Source organism: Ambystoma mexicanum, chromosome 6q (assembly GCF_040938575.1).
Source record: "Ambystoma mexicanum isolate Mex_15411 chromosome 6q, UKY_AmexF1_1, whole genome shotgun sequence".
Classification (NCBI taxonomy): domain Eukaryota; kingdom Metazoa; phylum Chordata; class Amphibia; order Caudata; family Ambystomatidae; genus Ambystoma; species Ambystoma mexicanum.
In genome coordinates, this window is record NC_090937.1 from 974,308,864 (window position 1) to 974,321,198 (window position 12,335).

Here is a 12,335-nt window from a genome sequence, read left to right on the forward strand (position 1 = left end):
TGTTCTAAGATAGGTGATGATGGAGCATGGGCAATGACTCCTGTGGATGATTGCCACTCTGCCTCATGCCATCCCTGGCCATTCGACATGTTGGATGCAGTAGCCTTGAATTAGGAGGACATCGAAAACATTGGGATAGATTGGAGGTAACCATGTTTCAGTGATGAACAGATCATCAAGGTTGTTTTAAGAGATGAGGTCAGCGATCTCTTCAGTGTGAGTGACTGCTGAACGAGCATTGATCAACATGAGAGGACATGTGTGAGTGGTCCATGGGTGTTGGATGGGGGCAAGGGCGATATTGATGAGGTTTGCTAGGTTGTTTGCCGGGCTGCCCAGGGTGCTTGGCCATTCAAACCCTAGTAAGTGTGAGGATGGGGTTTGGAGTTAGGAGACACATGGTGATATCCTTTGGCGAGTAGTAGTAGTAACGACTGATTTTTAGGTGAAATGCAGGATAACGGGCCTGACGCTTTGCCCTATCAGGTCTGAACAGGCACAAACCGGTGAAGTCCTTTTCTTCGTCCCTCCTTTGCTGAGCATGCAAGTGATGGGGCTACCTAATGAGAACTGGTTAAATAGGTGGTGGGCAGAGCAACTGAGTGGCAGGCTCTAGTCACATGCCCATACTAAATGCTGTATGCCTAGAGCTGTCTTAGTGTCCATATGTAGATGCCAGGAAGGTGCAGAAACTGGTGAGCATAGGAACAAGGGTCAAAATCAGAGATAGGTTGTTGAGGTAGTTCTTACAAGCAACAAGTTTAGCTAGAGATCTTATGCTGCCACCATGGAAACCCGGGAAGGGAGAGCCACATGGACTGGGAGAACAAGCTTAGCAAGGAAGCAAAGACACTTGTTCGTTAGCCAACATCCCTTTGCTGAGCCAACTGGGCGAGTCTGGTGGAGGAAAGTTAGTGTGGGAGAACAGATTACGTGAGTGCTCCAGTGGCCAATGAGGGTGCTGGTCTTTGGAAGTACAGGACCTTCACACATTTGCCATGCCCCACCAGAATCTTAGATCGCGTGGCCTATGAACAAATATCTGAACATCTAAAAGCTCACCCTGTTCTAAATGACCATCAATCAGGTTTTCATGTGGATTTTGGAGAGACAGCTCTTTTGCTACTCGATCTTTCAGCTGCGTTCGACCTGGTGGACCATTCCATCATATCCACCAAGATGAATGAGGTTGCTAATTTTTCACCTTTAGCTACCCAATGGGTTACTTCATTCCTCTGCAATCGAGAAAGTAGGGTCTTTTTTAGACAGGCCGAATCTGCTCCTACTCCTGTTAGGTGTGGTGTACCACAAAGGGCTTGCACCTCACCTTGCTTATAGAATATTTTCACTGCCCCGTTATTTACGATGTTAGCTTATGAGGGTGTGTATTTTCCAATTACGCCAATGACACGCAATGTGTCATCCCGTAGTCCTGCTCTCATGATCAGGATGAAGCAGTAATCAATAAAACCTTTGCCCTTATCGAAACCTGGATGATTCGTAATAAGTTAGCTCTTAATAAAGATAAAACTGAGCTGCTGGTAATTGGGTCGTCCCATATGTTAAAGAAACTGTGCCCCAGTTATGAAAGCTTTCATTTAGGAGTCGAAAAAATCATCCCTTTGATGAAAGTCAAAACTTTAGGAGTAATATTTGACCAGCGTCTCACCATGAAACCTCATGTAAGCAGTCTAGTATCATTTTGTGCTTATTATATAAAGCTGTTGGCTCATCTAAGACCTCTTGCAGGGCCAGTCTTAGACCAGACTGCACCCCAGGCAGGAAGCATCATTGGCGCCCCTCCCCCAAAAAATTGCAACAAATATTTTATATTACAAATGTTGTAAATAGGGGCACTCAATAAAGAATTAGATGTAAATAAAGCCACTCAATTTATAAGCACTCTGTGTGTCCTTAACTGAGATCCTGTTAAAAAGGAGCATTGGCAAAAGACATTTATGGCTTGTGCATACGTTTTAAGCATTTGCCAGGCACTGCTATTAGATGCCCAGGTACACGCACCATTTTGCACCTGCTACCAAGAATGGGTAGTTAATACCACTATGGCTGTGAATGGTAAGTGCCTTTCCCATGACCACATAAAAGCCCAAACTGTTGGCATTGGCAATCCTTGTTCGAGTTGTCCTAGGCTGGCCTGGGACATGTCTCCTGCGAATGTGATTGACCCCCGCTCTGGACTCGTCTCCTCATTGTTACTCTTCGGAAACGAGGGCAGCCGTTAACACCCATTCTGAACTTTATAGCATTCCTTGAGCGCTATGTGGTGACGCACTGCAATGCGTGCGCAGTTAGCATGTGACAAAGAGGTCTTCATGAAGTTATCAAAAGTCATATAAATTATCACATTTTCTCATAAGTGAGATAAAGAACTGCACAGCATGCTGAAGGAGCTTACTTTTGGCACACCATATTAACAAAACTAACAAATGGCCAGACCTGAGCTCAGTGCACACCTGCTCTTTGGACCAGAGAAGTCAGCAGTGTTTCCACTCACGCGTTTTGCATTGTTCAGTAAGTGAATGTTACAATGTTCGATTCGAAACCAATGTTGTTTAAGAGTTTATAAACGGCTCTAGCTCAAAAACTAAAGAGCAAATAACATTTCAAATTTCACTAAAAGGGCACCAGATGTGCCTGTGTTTCTCCTTTAGTCCCAATGCAATGCTTGTAAAGAGCTTCTGAAACAAAATGGCACTACTGTGAGAATATATTGTTTACGTTCTATCACACGATTACAGCCTCGTTTTGGTGTAATCCCAAGCCCACATTACAGAAATGGTGCACCGATGCAAGTGCAATTGCAAGTGCAATTTTGCACAATATAAGCACTCGGTCAAAAATTGGCCATCTGCAAAAAAGTATTCTTTCAATGCATTTTTGCTCCAGGGCAAAGTTTGCCCTAGTGCTAATACTATGGGAAACTTTGTCCTGGTGCAAAAAGGCACTGAAAGAATAAATGTTTTTCACTAAGACAATAACATTGCTTATTAGAACGTGTACAAACTTTGCCCTGGTGCAAAGATTCATTGAATGAAACTTGTTTTGCTCTAGAGCCATGTTTGCCCAAGTGCTAATACCATGCAAAATTGCACATGCACTGAGGCAAAGGTTCTATAATTTGACCCCAAATGTGTTTACTTTCTCCAACTCCATGTTGCCCTCTTTACCAACGTCGGAGGGATGAAAGGACGAATGGACTTCTCTGGGATCTGAACCCGTACCAAGCACCTCGTGTAAGGATCTCAACACGAGAAAATGCTGACCTCTCCTAAAAAGAAGGATTGAACCCAAGATGAGACTGGAGCCTTGGTTTGGACCACAATGAAAAAGTTTGCCCTAATCAATAAAGTAATTTTGATCCTTTTTTGAGAGACTGTTGTAGTGTTGCAGTGTGTATTTTAAAGTATATTTGATCCATAACACTGGTCGAAACCTCTAGCTGCACAGCAAAGTAACTCATCAACCTGGCCCACTTTGACCAAATAAACATGGCCCCACTAGCATGTTGAGCCTGCACTTCTGACATTGCCCTGCACACAAGTATGAACCCGCTGATGTGAAGGTTGCTGTGGGTCGCATGAGCTTAATCAACTCAGCTATTTCCACCTAGCATGCTTTTCACCTATGACCACAGCAGCAGTAGCTCAAACCATGAACTGGTTCAGCAAGCATTAACATGTTGTTTGCAGTAGTAACCCATTAAGCTATCATTGCCAAGCAGGATTCAAGCGTGTCACTTGGAGATTGCATAATAGTATTTTCAGCCGGTGCATTAATTCACGTGCCCATACTCATTGGGGCAGGGGATAGGGCTGGACTGTTACCAGGAGGAGACAAACCTTTTTCCTCAAAGTTTGCTCATGTAACGCAATAGATTGACTTCTTGAGCTATCTTACCCAAGCTAGATTCTATCCTTTGTCTTGTCGGCTGCCCACACATATCAGCTGGAGCCTGCAGCCACCAAACTATCCCACAAGCAAAGGTTCAAATCCGTAGTTTGCAGGTCGTACACAAATCGCAGCAACCTAACCCACTAAGCCATGCAGCAAAGCAGTATTCAAATCTGTGACTCACAGGTGCACAGAACGAATTTCTGCTGCAGTACAATGCAACCTATTGAGCTAACTCACTAAAGCTATTTAAATCAGAGGCATGCACATTTAAATGCTGATCCTTGCAGCAGGCGCAATAACTTATCATGCCTTTTAGATAGCGTAGTGGAGCTTGAATTAGGGCAACCAGAAGACTCATGTGGCACCACTTCTCGGTTATGGGCTTTAATTTAACAGATACATTCTGGGAGTTGTCTTGGTTACTGCACATGAAGCAGTTCGATGTATGCTCTTGCTAACTTGTGATTTATAGAAAAGAAAGCTTCTGCAGCAGCAGCAGCTAAAGGAGCTGCCAAGATCACGGGCGGGCCATCACCAGCAGTGTCCCCAAAACACATACCGTAACCTACTGTTCACGGCTGCACCCACTCCTCTTTTCTCGCAAAAAGAGGGTTCTTTTCAACCGCAATGCTGCCAGCCCCAATCAATCCTCGGCCTTCCTGTCTCTGTGTCAGTAGCAGTGCACTGTGTGCGCGCGCATAGTCTGGAGTAGGGCACATGTGCCCATGGGCCTGGCTGGCGCCAACGGTGCCGGCATCACCCAGGGGGAAGTCAATAAAGCAACAAATGTTGCTAATTTGCCTGCCAATTGCTGCCCTGCCTGAGGGCCGAGGATGCCACTGCAGCGTGGTAGCAACCCAATACGAACGTAACATTTAATGATGAATTTGCCTGGCTGGCCTGTCTGTGGCGGGTGCGTGCGACCTGGCCCTGGCTTTGCAAGCTTGCAAATTGCAGGAGGAGCACCGGCTCGAGGCTCAGGCGAGCGCCCCCTAGAGGCTGACTGATGTCAGGCAGCCACCTGAGCTGGCAATCACAAAGACCGGCCCTGACCTCTTATCTCATAAAACAATGCGGAAACCATCGCTAGAGCGATCATATGGGCTAAGATTGATTATTGTTCCAGCCTACTAATTGGTGTTGATAAAGCTGCTCGGAATAAACTACAAATCTGCCAAAATGGAGCCATAACAGTGGTAATGAGGATCACGTCAGAGACCATATCACGGTGGCAAGACGCACTATTCAGTGGCTACCAGTTGAGTCCAGAATTCTCTTTCGAATTCTGACTATAATATAGAAGTGCAGACAGGGAAAAATTCCTGGTTATACAAGAACTTGTGGCAGATCATTAAGATCGAATAATCAGAACTTTCTGGCTATCCCTAAATGCAGAACTGTGAAAGTCTCTAATGCAGCTTTCTTTGGAATCACACCTAAGGTTTGGAACTCCCTCCCTTCAGAGCTCAAAGGTATTGAATCTATAGATATCTTCAAAAAGAAACTGAAGACTTACTTGTTTACTTAGGCAATAAGACTCTCGAGCTCCTTATGAATTAACAACCTGCAAATGATCATGGCTCCTAAATGTTAATTGTTGTCTATGTCTTGTTGCGCCCTCAAGGCCCAGGGTCCATGGCTGCGCATAATAAATTGTTTAAAGTAAAGTAAAGTATATTAAGCCACCATCTTAGGAGGGAATCAGCCTTCAACAGGTACAAAGACAGACCAGGCACAAGCTCATCTGAACCCTCAGACTCTGAACAGCACGGGATGATGAGAGTATGCCCCAAGTTGTTAGAAACACTGGCACGTCCGTAGAGAGAAGCCCCAGCACTTACAGGCATATGGTAAGATTTTTGGAAGATGCCACCCTCGGCCAGCCAATTAAGGTGAGGTCCCTTGAAGACAGTTCTTTCAGCCTCGCAGGGCCTTCACACTTTGAAATAGGTCTGTAGATTATTAGGCCAGCATCTTAAGTGGGAATTAACCCTCAACCAGAACAAAAGCAGATGAGGCACCAACTTTTCTGAGCCCTTTGTGTCCAGCAACACATAATGAGGGAATCCCGCCCTCAGATGTTGATAACATGGGTTCTTTGGTAGAGATATTGGAAAACATAATGGTAATACCTATTAAACTAATGCTGAGCACAGCCTAAGAAAAGATGCACATATAATGAACAATGGTGACATGTGCTAAGACAACTAGAACAGTAAGTGATCAAAAGTGGATTTCTTACCCTAATGTTTGCAGATATGGGTATAAGGGTTGGTAATCTGGAAATTAAATACCGCCCCTTCCCACCGGACCACACTCATTGTAGAGAAACCACTACTACTTGCTGGTTCTTGAAAAGCTTAATTGTACAGGAGAACTGGGATTATCTTCACCTTGAAATACCATATTCACAAGCTTCTTTTTAGCGTCCAATGATAAAATTGTCCATTGCCACTTATATACATGCACAACAATGGCGCTGATGAAAGTGGATTAGAGGACCATAGTTTTGTCATGTATGTGTTAAATTGCTAGGGAAATATATCTCAGCAATTTATGCGCTTGAACATTTCAATTCTGGCTGTGGAAAGTCAGACCATCATTTTGATAAATTGAATACCGTAACATTGTATAATGAAAGCACCTACTGCTGTAGGGCCTAGAACACAACCGTATGCCAAATATGTGTGCAATTTAAAGCATGGACATCTTCATTGAGGGGGCTGCTTGAAGTGTTGAACTTTGACCCTTTGAACTCACCTTTCTGGGCTTACGGCTGCCCTGAAATCTTCTTCTACGTCAACTATGGACGAGGCCCATATTTTGTGCAGTAGGTATTCATACTTAAACAGGCATTCAGTCATCAGCCTGGAGATCTGGTTGGACTGGATTAGGTGATATGAAGTGCCAAGGAGTTTACGGAGATTGAATACATAGTTGGTCTTGGAACCCATCTTTAAAATCCACGCTAGGGGCAGGGGTACGTACTGTTCATCCCCTTTGCGTGCAGCATGGCGGGTCTTGCTGCCCAGGTAGTAGTCAGCAATTGTGGAATGCATGGTCAGTTGCAACTCTTTTGCCTTCAGGTACCTGTTAATGCATGCCTGGCGCACAGCTGAATGAGCCCAGCGGAAGACATATGTCTGCTCAGTTCTCTGCTCTACTAGATGAGCACCAAGGTCACTGCGGAGCTTCAGCCACAGTCCTTGTGGGAAGAGCGGAGCGGACACCTTCTGGTATTCCTTTATCTCCAGCATGACCGCCCGATCCAGCGACAACAGATCGAGCAGTTCCTCTTCAGTGATGCCGTTCCGTGCCAGTGCAATATAGCCCAAAGTTTTTTTGACCACTTGCACCCCATGGTTCTTTTCCATCCGGTCCAGCAAGGTGGAGAATATCTTGGGGAGGTCTGGTGGCAGGCAGATCTCTTTGTCCAGGCTGAACGATGTCCATGCACTTGACTCTCTGTAAGCGCAGACCACATAGAGGGGTATCGGACAGGCAACGCAAGCTTCCAGCAATGCCTTTTCCTGGCCATGTGTCAGCCTCCGCTGGTCTCTTTCCAGCAAGCTAGCAGTCATCCCTTGAATTTCGACAGAGCTGAGCGGAGGAACCTGGAGAATGCTTGACGGCACTGTACATTTCTACAGAACAAGAAGAAATACACGTATTAGTTGCAGAAACTTAGTTTCAAGACCATATCTCAGACCAGATGTTGTACACAGTATATTCTGTCCATCGACTCTTCCGTTTTTAAATTTATGGTGGCTCCTATTTGGATGAAATAGTGTACAGCTGCAGATTTAAAGCGATCTCATAATTCAGATTAAGGAAATAGCAAACAATATCATGTCTTGACTGCTAAAGAGGGAAAATAAATCATAGTCATCACTAACCATGAGATCAAAGATGGGCCTGTTCTCTTTGTATACGAAGCGTAATGTGATCCAAGCACACCTGGAGGTCCGGCTCTATCCAAAATGAAGTCTATCCAATGTCATATCTAAATGGGCAGTCACCTAAACTTCAGATGCATAAGTGTGGAGGTGCTGTTCTCTTGGCGAGGAAGCCCAGCAGGTTACACAACTGCTTCAGGAATCTCAGTGTTATGGGCAAGGCCAAGATTTGAATACAAGTAAGGCTGGTTCAGCATTTCATTCTCCCACACAGAGTAAAATGAGTATTGTGTACTTGGGTAGTAGTGAAACCAGTTACTCAGCGCGATGGAGTATATACATCATCTCTGTTATTAACAAATAATATGTACGATGTGCATTACTTTTTACAGCCTGCTTTTAGTCAGTGTAAATGAAGGTATAAAATTGGTTTTGCAAAAGGCACAGGAGACTTCGTGAAAAGTTAAGAATGGGATTTTTAAAAAGAATTCTATGAACATTTCTTTCTGCAGTGCTGTATGTGCTGGCCATGCCATATCCTAAATTAACAAATGTCATCCCAGAGTCCTGCAAGTGTTAGATACCAGAGTAGGAATCCTATACAGAACCCTGCAACACCCTCTATTTTCCAAATGGATTTATTTAAGCAATTCTGCCTTCAATTAATGATATCATATGTTTTTTCAAATTATCTACTTACTAATGTGGGGAATAAAGTGAATGAAACGTAAAGGATTGCAGTAAAGGGAGATCCATAAATAGAAGCTGTTGTGGTGCACTTACGCTTCAGAATACAGAACATACTACACGCTATCCAATGAGCAGAATCTACTAGATCCTTTTTTGGCCAATGAAACAAGCTTATATTGAATAGAGACTGTTCATTACCTCCAATGCCTTAAAGCAGGAATGCTCAGACTTGGTGGTTGTTGATATGACTACACAGACATGTAGGGGCAGCTCTGCCGGCAGCCAGGACAAGTTGAATTCACCGTCCTCGGATAACTCGTCCAGACCATCGATGAGGATTGCCAGGGGCTGCTTCGCGGTAGCAAACTCCAGCAGGGTTGAAAACTCATTCACCAGCTGCTTCAAATCCTTAAAGGGGTAAATCAGAGAGAGAAAGTTTGAAGAGGAACCCAATAAGGTTTGAGCCTCTAGAGAAATTTGGCATTCATGCAAAAGTAAAGTCAAATGAGAAAATGAGCCTTGGAAAAACTATCAACCAGTGCAAATACGGAAACCTGCAAAGCAATGCCAAAAATGCAGATATTCTGGATTTCTTAAATACAACATAATTAATCTCATTGGGGATTTAAAAGCCATAGCTGTTGTTCTAATACTTCTGAGTATCAAAAAACAGAGACCTGGTTTTTCAAAGTGGCCCTTTGGGTTCTTTTAATTTTACCAATGAAGGATGTACTATTCTGGGCATAGCACAGTGTCACGCTGTGCCGCTGACACACTATCTCAAAAATATTATTAGACAGTGAAAGTCACTTTGCATCAGGGAGGTCCTCTTGATGAAGCTCTAATCAATCAACAGTGCCTCGGCTAAATGGAGGCTGATGCAGGTGCACGTTCGCCCGTGCCACATTGCAGTACAAACCTTTGAAGCCACAATGTGCTTGTGGTTTCAGGTACCACTGTAGGAATGTAGTCACAGAGCTCCAAGAAGCAGGTCGCTGTTGCACCCGCTGCAATGCATATGTCATTTGGTGTGCACCAGCAAACCGCGTACTACTCAATGCCCAACTCCTACCAATTGCGAACACCCTCCATGGCCAGTCACACCTTATCGCCCCTTCTCAAGGCCAGCATTAACCTCAATGCCCAATATCCCCACTCACTTACACTTTACCCAAAGGCCCCTTTCCCTCCAGCTTATGCATGTCACTGCGATTCACCATTCGACAAACAAACAACACTTGTGGCTCTCCAAACCTCTCAACCTGCCCATAAAACAACACCTGCATCTGCAACACAAGCACATGTATTACTGTCCCCAATCACATCCCTTGCCTCAATTGCTCTGAGAGAAAGACACAAACACACGGCACTGTCAACCCTACCGCCTTCGCCACTTATAAAGCAGTTATACACCTCATCATGCCAGAACAAACATTGCAGTGATGGGCTTCTACTAACATATATTTCCAACGGTCCGTGCCCCTAATTCTGCTTCAGCAACTGCTTCTTTAAGTACATCTTAATACACATCACCCATCCACCTCCCTTAATATCATTATGATCCTCTGCCACCTGGGAACTGTTGGCTCATTCATTGAGGTAGTTGACCTCCCCCCTTAATTTTCTTCCCCCAGAAAGACCTCCCACTGCGTGGCAATTTTAAGCTGGTCTCCAATTGCTAGGCCTGAGAGCCTCTTCTATTTTCAATTCTCTATGATCACAAACTGACTGCCAACCTAGTCCCGCAGCAACTCTTTTGACCTCCACTTTCACATTAAATCCATATAACTCTCATTCTCAAAAACGGACTAATCACGGTTTGCCTTCCATTTCAATCAGACTAGCCGATAAGATAGCTCAGCGGGTTCAGTGCTTGTTGCTTCGATCTGTGTGTGATCTGCAGGTCCTAGGTTTAAATCCCGGCAAGGCCAACTCAGTCTTTCATCCTTCTGAGGTCAATAAATGAGTACCAACTCATGTTGGGTGATATTTTATGCATATATGTTCTCTGTAACGCTATATAAATAACACATCATCAGATTCCAAAATGATGTCCTTACAGTCCAATCACCCTCCCACATTCAACCTCTCTAGACTGGCCCATCATTCCGTGGAATGCTCACTGGCACCTGTATTCTTTGCCAACAGCCCCTCTTCACTCTTACTGCCAACCTTGACATTTCCAAATGTTCAGTACTTTCAATCTTCCTGCCCTCACACTCTGCAGCACACATGCATCCACCCTGCGTACGGTTCATGCAACTCACACTCACAGCCAACAATTTCACCATCTTCTTCCTAGTCAGGATCCAAACATTAGCACCCCACTCTCATTCCAACTCACTCTACCCTCTTTCACCACCACCTACCCACACTCAAACACACACCGTATCCCTCTATGCTAGCTTTTTCCCAACCCCTCAGACCAAGATAACCACAGTCTCTGCTCAACAAACCCTTATACTTAACACTCAAACCCACTACCTTTTAATGAATCCAAAATCATCAGCACATATGCACCTTACGTTGACATTTTCATGCTCAAAATCTTACACTTGCACCTTTATAGGTAGTCATTATTATTTATTATTAGTTCTATAAAGCAACCTGATTTAGATGAAACCTTCTGCTAATAGAAAAGCTTTTGCATCAACAATTAAAAACCTAGCTTTCAAATATGTATATGTATATTTTGTTGAGTAATTAATTAAAACCTAACCTAACAAACTAACTTAGAAATCTACTCTAAAAATCATCATTTATATTTTAGAAATATTTACTAAGAAACACCCATATCGTGTTCCCTGCCATTAATATTTTCCAAAGCATTGTATCCAATAAAGAATCCAAATTATAGACAAATCAGTCAAAGAACAGGTTCTTCAATTCATATAGATTTTGGCTTTCAATATAAAGATGGCACAAAGTTTCAATATTACTAAGTGCTTTACAAATATGACAAATTCAAGAATGATGCAGGATTTTTTGCTTTGCACCCAGCACTATATTTGCTGGCAATACATGTATTCCAAACATCATAAAAATTCTTGCAAACAATTTTGGGGGAATTTTGATACAGTACAATTGAATATCTTTAAAAGAAGGGAAACCCCCAAGGTATTTCCTCAAGGATGTGTTTTCACTAACATGTTGATAATTCCTTCTTTGAACACACATATCAATGTCCACATACATAATTTTTCCTAAAAAACGCAAATATTATCCATTGTGTTTTCCTCCACACTGATAGATTTCATAAATATCCGACAATCCCCCAAACACAAATAAATCACCTGAGACTGAGCCTCCTTAAAAATCTTCTGAAGCTAAAAAAATATATTAGTAGTATCCGCTTCCTATTTTATTTTGGCATATAACATTAATCAGCATTTCATCCCATGTGCTAATAAATAATTTAAAGCAAGTTCACACCTCAAAACTTGAACTGAATTGCCAGCAGGTAAACCCCATAGATATCTTAATAATATATAGCCTTCCAGTCTGTTTAACCCATCCCAATCCAAGCCAAAGTCTATTTCCAAACCATAAAACACCAATGGGATGACTTTAGATTGATATGCAGTAGAACTAGCTGTATTCTTTATCTAATATTTTTAGCATTGCCAAGACAGGATATATTTGTGCAGATATTTTAGAATGCATGGGGAATCCCACAAATCATACTCCTGAACTGACACCAGACATTTTCATTCACAAGTCCAAACAAACTTCCTTTTCCTATACTTAATCGGCTCCAATATCATAATCTTCATCTTTTCAATTTTATTTTTTTAACATCTACTTACAGACTCTAAAATACGGTGGAGTCCCATT

At 43.1% G+C, this 12,335-nt stretch overlaps 1 protein-coding gene across 1 annotated transcript in view; it reads right to left on the bottom strand.

Moving 5' to 3' along the window:
* The window catches only part of LOC138516394 (uncharacterized), a 746,393-nt gene that overhangs the window by 345,087 nt on the left and 388,971 nt on the right, over positions 1–12,335 (bottom strand). Inside the window, exons 16-17 of the mRNA XM_069631475.1 lie at positions 8,700–8,909; positions 6,676–7,559 (exon numbers count right to left, since the gene is read on the bottom strand). Of these exons, the coding sequence (XP_069487576.1) occupies positions 6,676–7,559; positions 8,700–8,909 (1,094 nt within the window). The remainder of the gene's footprint in view (positions 1–6,675; positions 7,560–8,699; positions 8,910–12,335) is intronic.